Source organism: Plodia interpunctella, chromosome 16, assembly GCF_027563975.2.
Source record: "Plodia interpunctella isolate USDA-ARS_2022_Savannah chromosome 16, ilPloInte3.2, whole genome shotgun sequence".
In the NCBI taxonomy this organism is placed as follows: Eukaryota; Metazoa; Arthropoda; class Insecta; order Lepidoptera; family Pyralidae; genus Plodia; species Plodia interpunctella.
Genome location: NC_071309.1, coordinates 2910009 through 2931768, shown reverse-complemented (window position 1 = coordinate 2931768; position 21760 = coordinate 2910009). Strand labels below are relative to the sequence as shown.

General features: G+C 34.1%; 2 protein-coding genes across 3 annotated transcripts; one reads left to right on the top strand and one right to left on the bottom strand.

The window, feature by feature from the left end:
- Positions 1-55: 55 nt before the first annotated feature.
- LOC128676518 (pancreatic triacylglycerol lipase-like) lies at positions 56-2190 on the top strand. The gene is made up of 4 exons (XM_053756655.2): positions 56-205; positions 283-680; positions 1392-1592; positions 1725-2190. The coding sequence occupies exons 1-4, from the start codon at positions 135-137 to the stop codon at positions 1937-1939; spliced, it is 885 nt and encodes a 294-aa protein (XP_053612630.2). The 5' UTR covers positions 56-134; the 3' UTR covers positions 1940-2190.
- Positions 2143-20906, bottom strand: LOC128676235 (hrp65 protein-like). 2 transcript variants are annotated; one of them, XR_008405394.1, is made up of 14 exons: positions 20745-20906; positions 20432-20609; positions 19630-19974; positions 19099-19458; positions 18751-18972; positions 18366-18667; positions 18103-18211; positions 17842-17996; positions 17004-17226; positions 16664-16729; positions 4788-4825; positions 4395-4455; positions 2471-3889; positions 2143-2252 (listed from the first exon to the last, which is right to left on the bottom strand). XR_008405394.1 is itself a non-coding variant. In XM_053756243.1 (11 exons), the coding sequence occupies exons 2-11, from the start codon at positions 20600-20602 to the stop codon at positions 13852-13854; spliced, it is 2076 nt and encodes a 691-aa protein (XP_053612218.1). In that variant the 5' UTR covers positions 20603-20609; positions 20745-20906; the 3' UTR covers positions 6904-13851. The 2 variants fall into 2 exon arrangements, 1 of the variants encoding a protein (XP_053612218.1); XM_053756243.1 differs by lacking the exons at positions 2143-2252; positions 2471-3889; positions 4395-4455; positions 4788-4825 and adding an exon at positions 6904-13974.
- Between the last annotated feature and the right edge of the window lie 854 nt (positions 20907-21760).

Below are 21760 nucleotides of genomic sequence, written 5' to 3'. Positions count from 1 at the left end.
ATTCAGTGATACGTTAACCCTATACCCCAAAATTTTGTCACTTCATCGTTTTAGCTGACTTGGTGCGCTGCGACGATGGCTACGGTGATACGTGGTTGTATTTCGTAGACGACATTAACGGCACCACACATGTGATGAATTTCACCCTTCCCACGGAAACCAAGGGATTTCTCTTTGGCGATGTCTATTTTTATTTGTTTACCAGGTGAGTCTTATTCTTATGTAAGATGATAATTATTTATTCGCGAAAACAGAGAGAATGGTACCTTTTTTATTTTATAGGCAAAATACCGACAGCGAAGAGGAGTTATTGTTTCCTAAAAATGGTGGTAAAATTAGGAGTAAATACTTCAACGAATCAAATGACATCAGAGCCATTACACATGGTTGGCTATCCTCTACACAGTACTGGGCTACCAATATGAAAAACGATCTCCTAAATGTGTCCGATTTCAATGTAATATTAGTGGAATGGAGCGAATTGGCAAGTAACCCTATATATCCCTGGTCGGCTCTGTGTACAAGATATGTGGGGAAACAACTATATAAGTTACTCTGTTCTCTCGCCGACTCCTACGACATAAAAGATAGGAACATTCACCTCATCGGACACAGCCTTGGTGCTCAAGTTATGGGACACACAGGGATGTTTTCTAAAGGAAGAATAAACAGAATCACTGGTATGTATGATCGACTGGTACTTCGCATACGCAGATGCGTTAAAAAAAGAACCAATAAATGATGTAAGTAAATTAAAGTCTCCTAAAAGACATCAATGTGCAGAATCAATAACTGCTAATAAAAATAAGTGAATAGCACGCACCAGTGGAATTCTCATATGCGCCTAGATCTAACCTTGCTTGGTATCTAGCAAGAGACAAAAACTAAAGTAGCTAAATAAAGCTGCATCCAAATCTTAAAAAAATCTCGGCAAATCACATTTTGTTTCAACTACAAAAGCAATGGCATGCGTACCTTACACATGCCTTCTCGATTTTACACAATAGCTGATGAAACGATAAAGGTTAATTTCATTATCGAATAAGCTTCATGTTTCCTTATGGTTTATTTTATTGGAAGCAAACGGTGGTATATAAAAATTACCACCTATACAGATTGATATAGGATAGGTACAACTGGCACGCAACAGTATGATTTGAGCCTGGGGCTTAGACACAAGCCCAACTTATGATGATGGTTGCGCCAGATGGGATTACGCCTGACTGTTTAGGAAGAAACTGGGAAAATACTGAGCGTAAACCAATCTCTTCTTGGGAACTTTCGACAATAAGCGAAAGATTAAGATTAAACCTTAGGATACCGACATTAATTTCCCAAGCAACATTGCTGAAAAAGCAAATTTGCCGCATAGTTGTCTGAACTCCTTAAAGGCTTGGATCCTGCCAGACCTCTGTTCGAACTGCCTAACGTCGGGCCGCGGTTCCGGCTGGACGCCTCTGACGCGGATTTTGTCGACATCATCCACAGCTCCGACACACTTGGCTATAAATACAGTCAGGGAGACGCAGACTTCTACCCCAATGGCGGATCCAAGCAACGTGGCTGCGAGGATCAACAGTACGAGCAATCGGGTGAGTACTATGTGACTTAATTATAAAGGAAGAAAATTACCCCAAGACAACTACGCCACGGTAACAGCGGCGAACGAATTTGGATATAATAATATGGTTGATGTCCTGTCGACTGTACTTATATTTTTTCAGAGACTTGCAGTCATAGTCGGGCTTACATATATTTCAGCGAGTCAATAATTACATCAAACCATTCGTTCCGCTCATATCCATGCATGGACTGGGCCACATACGAAGGTGGCAAATGTCATTCTAATGAAACACTCATGGGATACCCAGCTAATAACCAGGCGTCGGGGGACTACTACTTAACCACGAACGATAAATCACCTTATGGGATAAGTTAGTATAATTAAATACAAATTATCGAGTGTTTTGCTAACACTGGCGTCAGGTATTATTCAAGCCAGCCAGGCAACTGACATTACTTTTATGACTACGATCATCCTAGTGTCACCAGCTGATGGTTAGTATAAAAAATATTTACTGATAATAAATTATCCATTACCCATATACATAGAATGGATGTTAACGGAATAAAACAAGCACATGAGAAAACAATATTTTATTTTTGCTTTTTTTTAAATAATAAAAACAATGCCTATCTAAATGACTATCACAATTATTTCGAAAGTACCTAATCCTTTCCTTCACCATTACCTGAAACAACGAAATAGAAAATTAAATACTTTTCCCAGCTGCAATGAAATAAAATCAGATGTTTTATTAACATCAGATAAGATTCGGTTGTACATCAATATGCATCAGTCGGGAAAAGAAGACAAAAAATATGAAATCATCATTTCATGAGGAATTAAGGGATAATTCTCGATAACAAGTAGTTTTAAGAGAAGTAATATATTATTGCATTAACTTACCGTGTATGAGATTCTCACGCCACCTATGGTAGGACACTGAAACATTTCAGACATCGACTGAATATAAAATGACTGCTGTTCAAATACAATGTTTCTCAATATTTGCTTATATACATGACATATTATTCCACAATTGGCTATTATACTGTGTTAAAAAAATTAAAAAAGTTTAAATTGACACTTACTTTAATGACATGACTTTATATATATTCTGTATTTTATTGGAATCGCTTCGTAAAAATTATTGTTTTTGACATTTATGCGGTGGGTGGTTAAAAAAAACACGTTAAATGTTAAAAAACAAAACCACCAAAACACGGCACAAAAGCCCGGCTTGATTTGACTAGTTGTACAATAGCCAATTGTTACATCTTGTACAATTTATAGTTCAAAATTTAACGTAAGTTACATCATTTCATTATTGTATACAGTCAGAACTAACATCGAAAAACAAATGCATGCAACTACCTATACTTTCATAACGCAACAGAGATTTTAGGCTGGTTGGGAGACCCACACTTATCGACGTGGAATCTCTCAAATCTGTCGTCGAACGAACCTCGCCGATTAAAATGGTAGACACCCTTATTCCATTGATAAAGGTTTTTCTAGGATTTGCAGCGTGGGGAATCCCTAACTGTAAACTTCTGGCTTAATCTACGAATGGAAATATTAATATGAGAATGTGAGCTAACTTGTTTACTAATACATTGTTTATATTAAGTTATGTGAAGATACACGGGCAATCAAATCACACTAGCTAGTCCAATGGAGAATTTTACAGCTCCATCAAGATATTGTAATGTACGAATGCATAAATGATTGATGGCTATTCGAGCCGTGGTCGTAAGAATGCTCGCCGATCCCACCAACAACGATCGTTCGAAATTCGCTGTGCAGTAATATTGCTCTCTGTCTATATATGTGACGTAAAATTAAAGAGCACATAATGGTCTGACAATTCGCTACATGACCGGTTAAAAAAATGCGTGAGTAAAATACAAAAAAAATAAGTTTAACGGATTAGTTTTATCAATAACATGTTTTTTTTTTTTGCATACAATGCAATGCAGCAAGGTGACATCATAGCGCGCATCACTGTTATAAAGATCCATATAAAAATTTGTTAATGACACTGGAAAAAAGATCTGACATGAATCTCATCCCACATGGCCAACTTTAGACTATACGTGTCTTCAATTATATATAATGCACTTTAATTTTAATAAACTATTAGTAACGTAGGTGGTGGGAGTGGCCTTTCAAAAGTATGTATGTACATAAATTGGATATAAAGCCTAGGCATATAATACAAGTATATATCACTGGACGCTTATTGATAAATTCGAAGAATAACTCTGGAATAGGTATTTTGAAAATTGATTTCGAAATAGGCGTTCTGGAAACCCGTTGAATTTTCTGAAAATAGAAAAAGCTAAGTAAGTATTACATTAAAAAGTTCGGTAATAATAATCTATATCAGTTTTTATATTCAGTAAAAATGTTATGCGTCATCATTAATCCGTCGGGAAAAGAAGACAAATAATAAATAAATCATCATTATAATGATAGTGATATATCACACTAGTGTATTTTGGAGCTTTAAACTTGTATAAAAGAATGCAAGTGAGAAAAGCAGTAAATAAAATTCATAAAAGCTATTCTATATTGCTGACGTAATGGTTTTTTTAATCGCTTATTCATATGTAAAATATGCAATATATAATCTACAATAGTACTATTGAACTTTAAGCTTTATGTCAGGACTATAAAGCTTATGTGAATAGTAAAATGATTTAATACTAAAATCTAATCATTCAGAAATTAGGCCTTCACAGGCACTTTTTCACGTCATATTCTAAATTAAATGATATTTACCAAAGCTACAAACTACTAGCTAACTATAACTTTGTACTTCACTTACCTCGACCAAACGCTTCACGATCTTCTAAAATTTTGAAAAATAGTGCCACTTGCCATCAGACCTTAAACAAATAATAAAAATTTAATAAAGTGACGGAGGAATAAGCCATTAATAATGACATGATAAATCCAAATCCCTTATCATAAAAATAAGTTAGTCCCATGATAAACCTTGTAATTTTTTTTGTAATATTTCAACTGTCTATTAATCTTAAATCATGCAGAATATTGAAAAGTGGATTTCGACTCAAATTACACATAAGAAAAGATTCAGTTTTTGATTGCCAGTAAAAAGTAAATACCACATAGATTTATAACATTTAAAAAAAAATTAAAATTTCGACATCCAATAATTATGTATTGGAACAAAAAATCTTTGAAAGGAGATATTTACCTCAATAGCAAAGGTGGCGCCTAGCTAAAAACTGAAACCTGTGGACACAACAAGCATAATATTATTATTTATATAATGAACTATTTATTTGGCAGGAACTTTATTCTCGAAAGACTGGTTGGACAGGTAATTACTAGTCATTGTTCATTATAGCGGAGTTAAGTACAAAAATAATGTAGATATTTAAAATTCAATGTAGATATGTGTAGTTGAGAAACTCAAACCTATGTTTTTAGGTGATATTATATAGATAATACAAGTTATATAGATAAGTATCCAAATACAGAATGATTTCAATGATCAATGTTTCTTATTTAAGAGCAATGCTCTTGTCGGTGGAGTATTCGTCACGCCTCTCTATCCTGGATTTTTATATTAAAGGTACAATACACTTCTAAGATTTTCTAAATGCTAACTGCAGTTAAATGCATTAAAATGACTCATATTTCTGTTTCTATAGATATTAGTATACTAATTATAGAAACTAATTTCAATCATAAGGTAACCTTCCAATGTCCCCATAGATTTGGGATAAGGAAGGGAAGCCTACTGATAGAGAATTGTATCGATCAATACGAAAAAATATATTTTACTGAGGACGTTGATCAAGAAATTATGCTTAATTTTGTCTTGGACAGTGACAATAGTTAAAAATCAGATAAATTCAATTCAATAGGTAAATATCAAAATGCTGTCGTCCGCATTATTATATTACTGTTCTCTAGTGCAATATGGTGGAAAAATAATTCTACGCATTACACACAAAATTTGTTTGCTTGAATCCTGGCTTATCAGGTACTGCCACTCGGATTTTGGTTAAACTTAGTAACGCTAGGATTCCCGAAAATAATAATGTTGTAGAACATTTTAAATGGTGGTGAATTTTTGGTTGGATTTTGAACAAGGATGTACATAATGTATCGATGTATATCTTAGCAAAGTCTGTATATGTCAGATCTATCAGAACCATATTGTGTAGTTTTTCTTAATATATTTATTTAATTCATTAATATAAATACTTGGCTCCTGCTTCGATGCAACAAAATTATAAGAATTTGCCAGTGTATACGAAACTAGAAAATAGAACAAAATATGCAATGGCTATCATAGTATACTAATATCTATTTATTATTGGTTATTGGATTATTTCCATGTCCGCTTCGTAAAACCATGTTGATTCTATTTTATATCAGAACTACATACATTTATAATATACTCTTTAAAGCTAGAAGACAAAACATGATTAGAATAATTTAATTAATAAAAATCATATTAGATAAGATGTCCAGGAATTAAATTGCACGTAGGTATATTCGGAAAATAATATTTTTTTCTTCCCATCAAAAAATCTGCCAAAAGCTGAATATGTTCGTTCATATAGCTTAACTGAAATTCATTCCGTTAATTTTTTTATTTGATTGCTTTTTGTACAACAGATAAATCTGAAAATCTAAACAGATCTTCTCTTCTGAACAAAATGCAATAAAATTTTTAAAAAATTGTAATAGTAGGTCAGGACCACAACATGATATATGAAAGATAGTTTGCAAATTAATCTTCATTTGTTTTACATATTTTTTTTAGATAATTGTAAAAAAACCTGTATAATAATACGATTATTACTTATTATAGACGACAAAATGGTTAAATAAATGTATAACCAACCGGTGATTAACAGATGGTTTGTTTATCAGGTTAAGCGATAGAAAGGATTATATATAGACACTCTTTTGAGGTGTATACTTGAAGCTTCAAATACACGTCGTAAAATTTTCAATAGTTTCACGCTGTCACATTGCGTTTGCCTTTCAGATTCGCGATTGTGGTATGTGGGTATAACCTGTTTGCATAACGCATATACACACGTGTCTTATCTTTATCTGCAACTTCCAGAACTTGAACCTGAGAATTCTAAAACTTATTAATGATGCCAGCATGATTATTTTTTTTAAATGAAGTCAATACGTCAATGAGCGAGTAAGACAAATTTATTATCCCACTGAAACTCACTTTATAGGACACAGTTGCCACAATTTATTAAAAGAAAACGACTAAACAAATTGTTTTTATTTCTTAGGAAGATGCATGTAAAGAACTCTTACGAGTAAACAAATTGTTTTTATTTCTTAGGAAGATGCATATAAAGAACTCTTACGAGTAAACAAATGGTTTTTATTTCTTAGGAAGATGCATGTAAAGAACTCTTACGAGTAAACAAATTGTTTTTATTTCTTAGGAAGATGCATGTAAAGAACTCTTACGAGTAAACAAATTGTTTTTATTTCTTAGGAAGATGCATGTAAAGAAATTCATAGTGTAGCAAAAATGCGTAAGATTTACTTAAATATACCTTAACACTTAAAGTGTTACATAGACGCAACAAGTCAAAAGATTTCCGAATATACCTGGTTTTCTTATGATAATAATGTAAAAAAATAAAATGTCATATCAGACGACTTGTTATATTATAACTTACCACTCTATGTCGGAGCAATTCATTTGACCCTTTGCGGGACACTTAACGTCTACAGACGTGGTATCAATTAACTTCTTTTGTGTCTCGTTTAGTGTCCGTGAAAACGTTAAAGGTTGGATTCTTCTTGGAGGAAATAAGGTAACATGTTGATCATTTCACGTCGGCGTTTGTCTTGATACATCACGTTCCGATCCTAATTATGTAATTAAAAGCTGTAAAAATAAACCATAAAACGAAACATAAAAAGACAATACAATTGACTTTCACAGAAGAAAATTCGAAAGCAACCGATAAAAAAAATACCACACCACGGCGGCAGAACTAGCTTCGAGTGTTATAAACAGGGATTAGGCGAAAATGTATCATAAAATACGTATAATGCGAATGATAAGAAAGTAGCTGTAAAGCTGAAAATCCAATAAAAATGTCATTCAATCAACAATGCAATCGTACAAACTGTATGCGTAAAATAGAAGCCGATATTTTTTTATCTTTTTGCGAAGTGTGGCACCTCCCCTGGAAAAGGAACGTGGTAATAATAATACCAAGTAATCTACCAAGTATCTCCAATAAAAAAATCATGAAGACAAAACATTTTTTGAAGTCGAACTTATTGATTGCTGCAGGACCAAACCATATCCTCTCGTGGATGTCGTACGAAGCGAAGAAGAGATAAAAGCCTCGGTCATAGCCAACAACAGCATTCCAAAGAGCACCCCGGTTTCCGGAAGTACCTACGCTCAAATGAGTTTTTCTAGGTTATTTTTTCAAATCTTTATTTGGTAAATAGCCATAATTCTAAAACAAAATATTTGACGGCAAGCCATTGAAGAAAATTGCTTCTAGCTTGAAAGAGCAATGAAAGCTTGAAGAGTTCATAGTTCCGGTCAGTCCCTGGGAAAGAATTAAGACCTAATTCTTGTAGTTTGCTGGGTATTTCAACACTAGTGACCGCTAAACTGATTTTTACCACCCTTGTTTTAAAAAAGGTGTATATACATGGTTTGTTGTAAAACCTTTTGAATAACATAATATTAAACCGTAATAAGCTTGTTCAGTACATATAAACTTTCCCAAAAGAAAGTATTGAAATCAGGATAAAAATTCGCTTGTACGAATGACGAAGTCAAACTTTGGTGAAAACTAATAGTACTGAAAGGAAAAACATGAAACTAGCTTTGGCCTGCGGCTCCAATTGCGTTCTACACTGATTGCAATTTGTGCACAACTTGGATGGATAATCTTTTAATTAGTCAAAAAAACAGAGCCGCATTTTAATAAAAAATGGCGGCTTTCACTAACTACTTTCACTAATTGTTGACATTTTAAATGTACTCATGTATTTCATTATTACTCAGGAAAATAATAATCCAAATAAAAAATTGTGTTCACACACATACCAAAACCACAAACCCCAAAACTAAAATCCATTAAACCATATACAATATTGATATATGACTAGAAATGTATTCCCAGATGGAGCTTTATACGTTTTGACACGTGTAACAGACTTAATTTTCGTTGAGTTTTAGAATCTAAGATCGGTTTCCGTCGTCTATTTTGGCATTGTATTGTCGCATGACATAATAACACTATATGTACCAAGAATAGTGTTTATTAAAAATATTAAGCGCGTATTGTTTAACGCAATCAAAAAGTTCGGCAAAATACCCGAATTCAAAATATCGAAAGAGTCACTTTTCATTAAACCAGATGAACCAACTCTGTATGCGGACCGAGAGTATCACTTCTGGATGCGTGACCAAATGTTTCAAATAGCATCTACAAGACGAGAAAAATATTTTCTCATTACTTGACCCCAATATTAAAAATTTTGAATGAAGAAAAAAATGTATAATCTATATTTTTAACAACCCACTTAGGTTGAATTGCCCCGGATGGAATCAGCGATAACCATATTATGGAAATTAATTAGCGAATAATTAATTCCAAACTATATAAAAATAATATTGTCTGATGCTCGAGAAGATTCTTACCACACTTAATTCGTTGCAGTTTATCCTTGTTGAAGTAGAGCCATTCACAAACACAATACGTCGTACATCGTGGCACATTTTATGGCATATTGATGCAATGCGCATCTTAAAAAATACGACACGATTCAGTAGATCGCTGCTATTATAAATATAAGAGTATTTAGCTCTATGTCAACGATTAATAGACTATATACCTAGCTCTATATACAAACATTTGCCGCGTGCTTTATTTAAAAATGAAACATAGTAATAAAAATAACTATTTTATATAAGATTTCTTTTGCAAATTTTACAAAAATATAAAATTCTGTGAATGACAGATTCTTCCGATTTCCAGAATGTAACGATTAATAAATATAGTTCGCAAGACCGACGGACAGATGGCGAATACGGTCTAAATTACAAGTCTGGATCGCAGTGTTTATATTCGGAAAGTGAGAAGAATATAGATAGGTACCTATATAATATCCAAATACACAACAAATACACCGCGGTTACCCCAGGCATAACAGCCGGCCTGGCGGGAAGTTCTTTCCTCATGTGGTGGAACATATCACATCGTTCCTGTTATAGTAAAAATGCTATCATTACAATGTGCCACGACACAACGTCGTATGTGTTTAGTTATGGATCAATATAATACTGATGTCGCTGTCACTGTTGGTAAAATATAAATTAAAGATAAATTAGTATAGAGAACTGTAGACTTGACACATTCTCTGCCAAAATACCTTATCTCCCCTATTCCCATCAATGGTTTCGGGGCGCATTTTTGTTCTCCCTTCACAACACTCTATTTTACAGTCTACCTTTCATTCATTCATTCTAACGATTTTCATATCATTTTTATTTTACTAATCCCAATTCTTTTAGAAATACCTCCTTCCTTCCTCTCCGTCAACATTTAAATAATTTAAATATAATCATTCATCATATTTTTCATCACTTGCATGTCATCCTTTCTCATAGAGTCCAAAGCATGAAAAATCTCCCTCTCTTTATTTATTACGGGAAGCGTTTTTAAAAGTAATTCTTCTAACACGAATATGTTCATGTTATGTATCATTACCGTCTATTCTCATCACACGATACATCCATCGAAACATTCTCATTTTCACCGCATGAACACATCATCATCAGCTTTTGTATGCCAATTGTTTGAATTGTTTGAGTCATTGGTTTATTCCACTTCGTTCCTTGTATTGTTCTCACCTGTATTGGATGAACAAAATGATGTTATTCACTCTTTCAATTTCACATTCCAGGTGTTTTTTTTTAAATTATAGTGTACTTTTTGTGATCAAATTAATGAAATAAACAGTCATTCCATTAATAATTAATAATCATTCGTAATCAATAAAATAAAGATTGTTTATGTCAAAAATGGTTGAGTAATAGACAATTACCTTCTCCACAGTAAATTATGTAGTAATTATGTACACTGTCCATGTCTTACATTATGTCATGCAGTTTTTTTTCGGCATTTATGCCCCACTGCTATAAACATTCTTCATGCTATTTTGAAGGAAAATTTTACAAAAAGCAGTAATTCTTATAAAAAACATGTAATAAAAATAATTCTTTCTGTTTCATATCTCCCCTGATTAGGCTACTCCCATAGGAGCGCCTTTAAAAATGTTTAGGGTATTTAGATGAGAGAGAATGTCTCCCCTACATTGCTCGAAAATCACACTGGCCACTTGAAAAGAAATAAATCACATGGCAGCTGGTGAGTCGGTATCCAGACTATTTGACGTCAATGGCGTCGAAATAGACTAACTGGCAACAGTTTCCTTCACAAGTCGATTGCTAACCTTTGTAGACATTTGTTGTTTTATTTTAATGTCAAAAACATATGAGAATTAAAATAAGTTTAACAATTATCATTTTCTATGAATATGACAGTATAAGTTACGTACACATGATACATGTAATATGTAGAGTATAACGCGGTCGCCCTTAGTTCACTTATTCCCAATTAAGTTAAAGAAGCTAATTACAATTTAAATATTTATTGACTGACAAATATTAATAAGTTTATTTTAAACGCAAAACTAAGGACGAACGCGTTGTAAAATTTGTGAATTGATGCATGGATTACATACATATAAAGCCAAGAGAAGTAACTAAATACAACAAAATAAATTAATAAAAATGCATAAGCAATATTTACGAGTACGCCGTCTATTTATTTTAATTACAATTATTTGGTGGCAACTATTGCAAGTTAACAGAGTAGTAGAAGGAATGACAAATTGGAAATATACAAGCATGCAAAATGAATTAAAAGGATGAAAGCAATAAAAAGCTATAGCAACTCATGTTATAATGATACTATAATATGTTAAATATGATGACTGAGGGATATTTTACTGTAATAAAACGCTCCAACAACGCGTCAAGTAAACAAAATGACTGCAAATTCGACGCGCTATTTATCACTGCATAGAATATAAAATACATTGGGCCTAGATAGATGTAGAGGGTGAATACAAGCTCCTTATTTAACTGGCTGAGGCTTTATTATACTTATTTCATTTTTTCAATCTTGTTTAATTTTTTTTACCAATTTACAAAAGATCGTTCATAATATGTTGTTTTGACTGACTTTTTTTTGTTTTTTACTGGATTTTATACTAACTTTACTAAACTAAAGATAAAAATTGCTATGCAATACAAATAATAGAGGATTTGAAGATTGAGACTGATTTTACAAACTTAACAATTGTGATTGAACTTTGGCTACAAACTTTTTAAAACTAATCAAAATTGAATTATAGGAAAAACCGAATTATCAATTTTTGTTGTTCTCTGGAAAAGCTTGATTTTATAGTGAGCTGCATATAGGGGTCAAGATAAATGACCCTAAACGTTTAGAATTTTAAATCTGATCATCCAGATCCTTTATAAATAACACACGATACTTACCACACCAAGAAATAATTCAGAGTCACGTATTTTACTAATTTCAATTTGGAATAGTCTAGACCGGAATGTGATTGACCTTCTGTAGAAAATTAAGGGCAAGTAAAATAAAATAAAAATGTTGTGATGTTTGTGATGTTTTTAACTATTTCTCTGTGGTCGCTCCTTCATGTTACATTTATCAATATAACTTTGGAGTCACAGTTATTACCATAACTGAGATTAAAAGTCTTGAGGCCCTTGGTATTTTTATATATACAATCATTTACTTTGACAATACTGTAATGACAGATAATACAGGTTTACCAACACCCGATTATTTACTCTTAGGGGTGCAATTTTCAAAATTAAATTATTTATTTATTTTGACTAAGAATGTAGATTTTCGTTCCAAATGAAAGTAACTATCTTTAAAAATTATTTTTCATGCAAACTTCCACCACCTGTTTTGCGACCTACTAGGTAGTACTTTTAAGACCTATATTAGTATTATTATTTCTTAATAACCAAAAGCGTAAAACAAAATATTTTTCATATTAACTTTCAATCCCTTTTTTACACCCTCAAGTATGGAATTCCCAAAATGCTTTGGTGGTGCTGATTTATACGTCACACCTTTATGCAAAGTTTATGAATCTAAAGCCTAGTAATTTTGTCTGTACGTTGTTAAATCAGTCATCAGTCAATTTCTTCTTATATTATATATTTAAATAGGAGAAATAGGGGAATAATATAATTTTTCAAAAGTTTAAGGTTGGTCAATTTAAAAACATTGTGTTCATATAATAAAGTCTATTTAATTTCTAATTGTAGACACTTAATTTAAAAAATATTAAGAGACTTAATTTAAAAATATTAAATAAGTAATGTTCACATTCACGTAGAAACACATATCATTTTTTAATATTAGATTCAAAGAATGTGTCATTATCTGTGCGAATCTAAATCACGTGGTATCATTGCACAAAATAATGATCTACGAGAGACAACTATATCCTAACAAACTATACCTATCAATGATGTTTCTGTGCATTGTTCATCAAAGGTGGATACAAAACTATTACGACCAACAAGCGCTAATCGCGTTGCAAATAGTTTACTGAAAAATATTTAAAATTTACAATATTATAATTTCTTTTTTCACCAAAAATCAACATTTATTCAAGGTATTCATTTCTCATAAAAAAACCCAAGCCCACTCCCTCTTTTTGAAGTTATCAGAGATGTTATTCATAAACCAAACGAGCTTTCAATTTGATATATTAAGTTAATTGTTCAGTTGTTGCACGTAAATACTATATTAGCGTCGCTAAGTTCATTTTAGATAATACAGGTTTAAATTCATAACAAGGTTATGTGTGTTATATTAAAATGTCGACTGGTAAAACAAATGTTCTTAAGATATATCCTATCAATTTGTCACCTATATATTGCTAAAAAAATTTAAGTGTTTATACTGATTATTCGCCAGAATGATGTCTTTAGTTAGGATAAATATTGGGATAAAAATTGTACTGTAGCAAAGCCAATTAGGAGCGTGTTGAGAGACAATGAAAAATATCTGGCATCCCTATCATATTTAGCCCTAACTAACGACTGCATTCGTCGCTCAGGAGCATGGGTCACAAAAGTGACACGATTCCCGAATTTTCTTCTCCACTACGGTTTAAAACCGACGACGTTTATTAGGAAAATCATCCATTTGGCGCGGGCCATCCCAACCGCGCCCCTGCGGCATGTCGTCATAACCTCCTCGTGGCATGTCGTACTGGTCTCTGAAGCCTCCATCCTAGGTAAATCAATACTTTCTAATAGTTTCACTTCATAGTAATATGCTAAAAATACTGCTTAATTTTATAATATCACTCCTTAATTACGGAAGAAAAATGAAATTGACGACAATACCGAAATCAGGAATGTGTCCAATAAGTCTTAAACACAAGTCGTGCGATCACACTGCTCTTTTTCAATCAAAAAAGCTAGTTAAATACAGCTTTCATGGAACCACAATGATAAACATTCTCAGAAATTGGAGATAAGATTAATCTATTTTTTAAGTGTGATTCGAGTATCCATAACACAGATGTATTACTAAATAGATCCTCTTTACTTCGTATATGTTATGAACCAAATGATCAATTTTGGCAATTTTTATAATACCCGGCCATCATGACGTCAATTGGTGGTCGTGGTCGGGTTACGTGTGAATGCATTTGCGCTGTAGTGTTTGAAACCATCGTCCTTCCTCAAGTCTTTCTAGTTTATTATGTATTTTTTTATTGTTTATATAAATTATATAATAATAAACAAATTGGTCGAAAATTGAAATTTTCCTTCAATTGTCGTCTCGTAACAGGAGAGATAAATGGAGGCGGGACCTTGATACAACCAATCGCGTGCAAGTATTTTCTGATGACAATGTTTGTTTGTCGTTGCCATGTTGTTTATTAGTAGCATAATTATTATAGCCCTTTATACGGAAGTGGTGATAGTCCAATGATAGGATGCCCGCGTATAAATTGACAGGCCCCAGGTTTGAATCCTACTCGTGCCACTTGAGTTTGTATACTTTTTTAATTTGTATACCAATCCAAATCATGTTACTTTCAATAGACCACCACTTGCTTCCGGTGAAGGAAAACATCGCAATATCGTGAGGAAACCAGTACTTTAGTTGATGATTTATAAACTGGTATGTGACATGGAGTAGGAAATGGCAAAGCACTCCATTAATACGGCCCAGGAAGTCGTGTATGTTACAGTCCACATAATACTACAACTCTCAGCCAAGACCAGTCTTAGGCTAAGAGTTCTTCATAACAAGGACACTCAAGTAAAAACATACTTGTCCCTGTATCGGGGTCGTCGAATATGTCTACGATAATCTATATTCCCAACATTTTCATAATTTTCACCCAATCAATTTATTTTAGAATACCTCTGATATGTAACCGTATATTTAAAGAATCATGAACCTCAAAGTCAAATCATAAGTCTCTTTGGAGCAAATAACATTTCACATTCAAATTTGACATTTTTCAAAATAACCGGGCATTATTTACCGTGTCCAATCAATCGTATGATTCGTAACATAATAAATAATGAATGTCAATTGGGCCTCAATACAAGAAAGCATTATTTGGTCAAAAATAAGAATTTGCTACTGACCAAAAACAAACGTTTCTTATTTTAGAAATTGACCACCAAATATATAGGACATTCAATAGTTTACTAATCAATCATCCAATTGTATTTTATATGAAAATTAAAGAGCAATTCTCCTGCGACACGACAGACGTCGGTATCCAATCATAACAAAATAGAATACTGAAATACCTGTCATGATTTTGCCTAGATTACTACATGGAGTTCATCCAAAATTCATTAATGGTTGATAACGTGCGTGCATGACTCCCTGGTGTTACAGACGTCTATAAACTACGGCGACCACTTGCCATCAAGTGGGCCGCAAGCCCGTTTGCTCGCTCAGCAGTATAAAAAAAGCGCCGAAGCGGCCAAGCGCTAGGCGCAATTATTACACGTTCGGAGATATATACTCGGTATCGCCCGTATACTCGGTACGTGTGATCAAGACGTCACGCAGGCAGACTGTCGAGTTTGATTTTGAGATCCGATAACTCTTCCCTTATCTACACTTTGATAATTTGATAATGAGTAAAACTGGGTGAGCACGACACAATTAGCATGACAGAAGCAGTTTTCTGTGACAGCGGGTTGATTCCGAGTGAACCATCAGAGCGGCTGTCATCCTTTTTTTGTGTCATGAGACCATGTACCTTTCATAAGGGCATGGTATATGCATCAGTCATAGCTTCAGACGTTCTTTAACACTATCCTAGTTTTATACACTAATTTATAAAATCGCAAACCTGTTTAAAAACAGACTACTGTATTTTCAATTTAATAATAAATAATAACGTCTGTCGCCCCACAAGAGAATGTTATGATGAATTAATTGTTTTTTATAATAATGTTAAGTTTCCAGTTCATATATAATTTGATGTTGATAATTCCTTTCCAGATATGTTTCATAATAATATTAAGCTATTGTATATTTAAAATGGTAAAGAAACATCTAATATATATTATACTTTATGGTCCATAGAGTTAAAAGTTCATATTTTCAAAACAAAATAAATGCACAATAATGCTGTTTAGATTTAACGAAAAAAAACTTCATAAGTCATAAAGTTATGTAAGCAAGCATAAAGATTTTTCATAATAAAAATAAGAGTTTAATCAATATTATATGAATATAATTCATATTATGGATATGCTCATAATATGAATTATAATTTATATTATGTTCCGGTTGATTTGTTCTTATTTTGTCATTATGTGATAAATCCATATCCATCTATCAGAGAAAGACCCATCATCTATCTATCAGAGAAAGAAACAGGATAATTCTAGATAAATCAGTATTCACTTGAACATAATCTTTTAAAAGTACTCACCATTGGCTTCTGTTGATCGAACATGCCCTGTTCTTGACGGTCCAACATGGAATTCAGTCTTTGGGCCTGGGGACAAAAATACTATAATATAAATTCAGCATATTCAGATTCTACATAACTAGTGGTTGTTGTAAATAGTAATTGGCATTAATAGGCAATGACAGTATATAAAAAGGGTTTAAGTCGAAAGCGACAAGTTCGAAATTCAAAGCCGAATGCGTAAAATTTAGAGATGCAAAAAGAGATTTTTTGCTAACATTTATCCATGATGCAAAAATGAAGGGCTGCGAAAGTCGGCTCGCAGCTCGGCGCCTGCACGCAGATCAATGAGATGTGTCACCTGCACAAAGAGCGTGTTCTCCTGCTGCCGGCGCCGCAGCTCGTCGTCCTGCTGGCGCATGCGCTGCGACAGCTGCTCCTCCTGTCGCAGCAGCTGCGCGCGCTCGGTCTCGCGGCGCTCGTCGGCGGCGCGCTCGGCCATCTCCCAGCTGCGCTTCTGTCGCTCGCGGTCCTGCTCGCGCTGCCGCAGCTGCTCGCGCAGCAGCTCCGTCTCGTGCTCGTATCTACACACGATTCGCCACATTTCATTTTTCTAGCACCATGTTTTCTCGTGCTAGTGAGTACTTTAAAAAAGTAGGACAAAACGATTCCTAATTTTAATACTGAGAATGGTAATTCTTTCAACATGTCATGACTGCTAGAGTTGGCCGTAATCGACTATGTTTATAATCTGATTACATTAATCCAGCCCATCTCCGAAAAAGACTCAACTAAAGAATGACACTTGTGAAGAATAATCATGTAAACAAAATAATCACAAGTAATAATCTGATTAATTATAATATAACCTGATTGAAAATAATCATAATTGGTGTAGTTTTTGCCCATAACATAACGCTATCAACAAATTCGAAGGCACATTTTACAAGTTTTGCAAAGAAATACATAAAGGCAAAGAAACCAAATCTATGTCGAATTTGCCATGATTCAGATAAAGAAAATATATAAGTGATGGATGCTGTCTAGTCACACTGACTCCTGAGGCAGCAGCATCACGGCAACCGCAATTGCTTTTTTCTTAGAAATTCTAACAAAAGGGTGTATTTTACTACTACTTCAGAGACTAGATAATATCTCTATTCAACAAAGAATCACATTTGTAATAAACTGATACATACTTGGCATATTCCATTTGTGCTTCCAGTTTCTCCTCCTCAGCAGAAAGCTCTTTTTTGAGTGCCTCCTCCTTCTGACGATGGAGTTCATGCAACTGCTTCCATCGTGTGCCGTATTCATGCTCAAAGCTGTTTAATTCCGAGAATCGTGGACCAATCTAACAAGGGAAGATGATTCATAACATTATATGTGAAAATAACAATAATAACATAACATCATATATGAAAATACCAGAAACTCTCAATAATTTGATTAGTCCTCACCTCGCGGGCCTTGAGGAATTCAGGATGCTTTTTGGGCAAATTCTTCTCTGGATAGCCATCAAATTCATCAGGCTCCTCAAAGTTCTCTACAATCACTGGGCGAAGAGACCTAAGACCAAAAATATACATTAACCAACATGTAAAATGTATTATAAATAAAAACAATAAGCCATGAACAGCACAATGTAAGCTATCATTGTAAAGCCAGAGTATATCATAAGTATCACATGTACTTGTATATCATAAGTATCACATGTACTTACGAAGTTAAGAAGAAACACTTGTCCGTACAATTCCGGATGGCAGCAAGGGCACTTGGTTTACGTGCATATTCAACCACACCCTCTCCAAGAGTTTTTCCTCTCTCGTCCACTTTTACATAGGCCCTCTCTATTTTACCAAATATCTCAAAGGCACGATACAAAAGCTCATTAGATACAAAAGGAGGTAAATTTTTAACTCTGATTGCACTGTTATGTGGAGCAAATCTCACTCTCAGTGTTCTGCCATTTCTCATTTTGCCATCAAGTTCACGCTTAGCTTTCTCTGCACTCACTCTAAAGTCCTGCAGAAAAAAATCAACAATCAAAACAGTTCACATATTTAATGATTGTTTATAAATAAAAAATCCCCAGCTCATCAACTTACCATTTTAATAAATCCGAAATTCTTCTCTTTGTTGAGGAACAACTCGGCAGTCTCACCAAACGGCGCAAACAAGGCCAGGATTTCTTCTTCAGTCACATCATTTGTTAAATTGCCAATGTAAAGACGGCTTCTACCATTGAACTTTACTTCGGACTGATCAATTGGAGGTAGGTCCAGTAAGGGTCCCATCAAATCCTTCAGTTTATTTGACAGCATATGCTCCTAAAAACATCAATAATACAATGTCTCTCCAGTAGTGAAAATAAGGCATATTCAATAAAAAATAGGTAGATAATGGATTTTAATTTATGAGTAAATATCATAAATAATAAAGCAATTAACACTTACTTCTCTCTGGGCAGGTTTGAGACCATCCATGTTGCCATGGGGCCCTCGGTTGTTACGCTGCTGTGGTTGATTGCGTGGTGGTCCCCCTGGCCCTCCAGGCCCGCCCCCTTGCTTCTGACCAAATGGCCTGTTGCCCTGGTTAAAGTTATTTCCACCTGGCTTGTTACCAGGCCCACCTTGGTTGAAGTTATTTCCACCAGCTTTGTTACCAGGTCCACCTTGGTTGAAGTTATTCCCACCAGGCGGTTTGTTACCAGGTCCACCTTGGTTGAAGTTTCCACTAGGTTTATTTCCTGGGCCACCTGCACCTTGACTCCAACCACCTTGTTTATTGGGTCCCCCGAAGTTCCCATTCATATTCTATAGACAAAGCAAAAAATACCAATAAGTACAGAATAACTTAATGACTCATAACCATAAAAAAAAATCCTATTACAAGTGCAAATAATTTATAACAATGTTTTTTTGAATTGTGTAGAAATAAATCTTAATACCTATAGATAAGTACATCAAAGATTAAAATCAACCTACCCTCTGTTGCTGCTGATTCTGATTGCCTTGATTTTGATTCTGATTCTGGAGTTTTTGTTCAGGGATTGCCTTGTCCACTTTGTCTTGAGATTCACTGTTTGCAGGTGCACTTGGAGCTGATTTAGCTGGTTGTTGTTGGGGAGTTGTTTTTTGTTGTTGCTGAGGTGGTTTCTGCACAGGAGTCTCTGGCTTCTGCTGTTGCTGTTGAATTGGCTGTTGTGGCTTTGGCTGCTGCTGTTGTTGTGGCTTCGGCTGCTGTTGTTGGGGCTGTTGTTTCTGCTGTTGTTGGTTTTGTTGCTGCTGAACTTGTTGCTGCGGTTTTGCAGCAGGTTGGTTTTGTTGATTCTAATAATAATAAATTTATAGGTCATAAATCATTTATAACTAGCATTGTGGTGGTGGAGTGGTCAAGAATTTGTGTGTGTAAATGTAATTATAAACCCAAAGTTACCATTTTATTGATGTAATTATGAACCCATGGTAAATTACAATTGGCTCATAATTACATTAAATCTTCAATAAAGTAGTCCTCTATCAATCTTAATTTCTCGCTTTTTGCTCTTATCATTTCACACAGCTAGCTCATCAAAATCTAGACGAAAGTTCATTGCCATTACTAATGAACTTTCAGCTAAGTGGGTTAAGTAGGTATGTACCTAGGTTACATTCATGACTCGTGCTTTGTCGAGATGAGAAAGGTAGGTACCTACTATTCAAAATGGCGGTATCGCTTAGAAAAATATCGATTAAAATTATTATGTACTAGCGTAATTTCAGAAATCATTGATCCACAAACCCATACCTCATTATTAGGACGTTGTACTCCTTGGCCCTGATTTTGATTTCTCTGGTGTGGACTGTTATCAAATCTAGAATGGCCACGGAACCCGCCACGATTATTGCCACGCCGATTTTGTCTTTGCGGTTGTGGTGGTCCGCCGAACCCTCTGTTGTAGTGATTCATAGCTTGCATTTGAACTCTAAAAAGGAATAATAAGTTATAATATCATAAATTTTTCACATTTTCAACCACGCTTCGCACAATACGTGGTCTTTTATTTAGAGATCAAAATAAGTGATATTTTATTATAAACATTCATGTTGTTATTACTTACCACAATCAACAGTCGCAATGTGAACAAGAAAATATTTGATTATTTCCTTCAGGTGAATTATTAAGTTATATATCTCCGTGACGCTGACGCGACGCCTATTTTAGCTGCACGCTCAAGAATTCAAGAAAAAGAAGATCAAAATGGCCGGTGAATGAATGAATGAACTGAACAGAGAGACCGGTGCGATGACGTGCAAGTGCAAGAACTCAACGATTATTGTTGCCGCTTAATAGGTACCTAGTCTTAGCGCTTTGATACTACCTACCTATAGTATAAAAAAATCAATAGAATCAAATATTCTGGCGGAATTGGTGCAATACTATTGATAAAGAACAATACTAAATACAATGTATTGCTCTGCTATCTTACATCATTACTATCGATAGTATTGATTTGCATATAATGTTCTCACTGTGTATGAGATACATTATCGATTGTCTAATCATCATCACTGCTCGGTAGTATGTTTCGATAGTTTTTTATTTACCATTTAGGTAGTATTGCTCCAAAATAGCTACCGATCACAGATATTAATGTAATGTTCTTATATCTGTGCTACAAATACATGAATAGGTTTATCGATAGCATGGCTTTATGCGATTAAAAATATCGATAGGCAAACTATCGATATTTTGTTATGTTAGTGCAAATTAATGAGGGCTTATTAAGCAAAGCTCAGCGCAGATAGCGCTACTGGTACATGTAAGGTACACAAACATTACCAATGGAGGCAAAAAGCGCCAATTTTCAATATTGTTGCAGATTTACGACCAAAAATACCTTCTACGTAATCGCGGTGCGAGTTTAAAGTAAAAAGAAAGGATTTAGAGGATTATCCTGAAAATAATAATACTATTTAAGGTTATGTTCTGCATTATTTGGTCAACTGTGGTCATAAACTGATAAAAACTTGATTTTGACTGAAGATCTTACCTGTATGTAGTCCATATTTTAATAAGTCTTGACGTGTGAAGTGTTCCGAGCTTCTTTTCGACCGTTTACTGGTTCGAAAATTT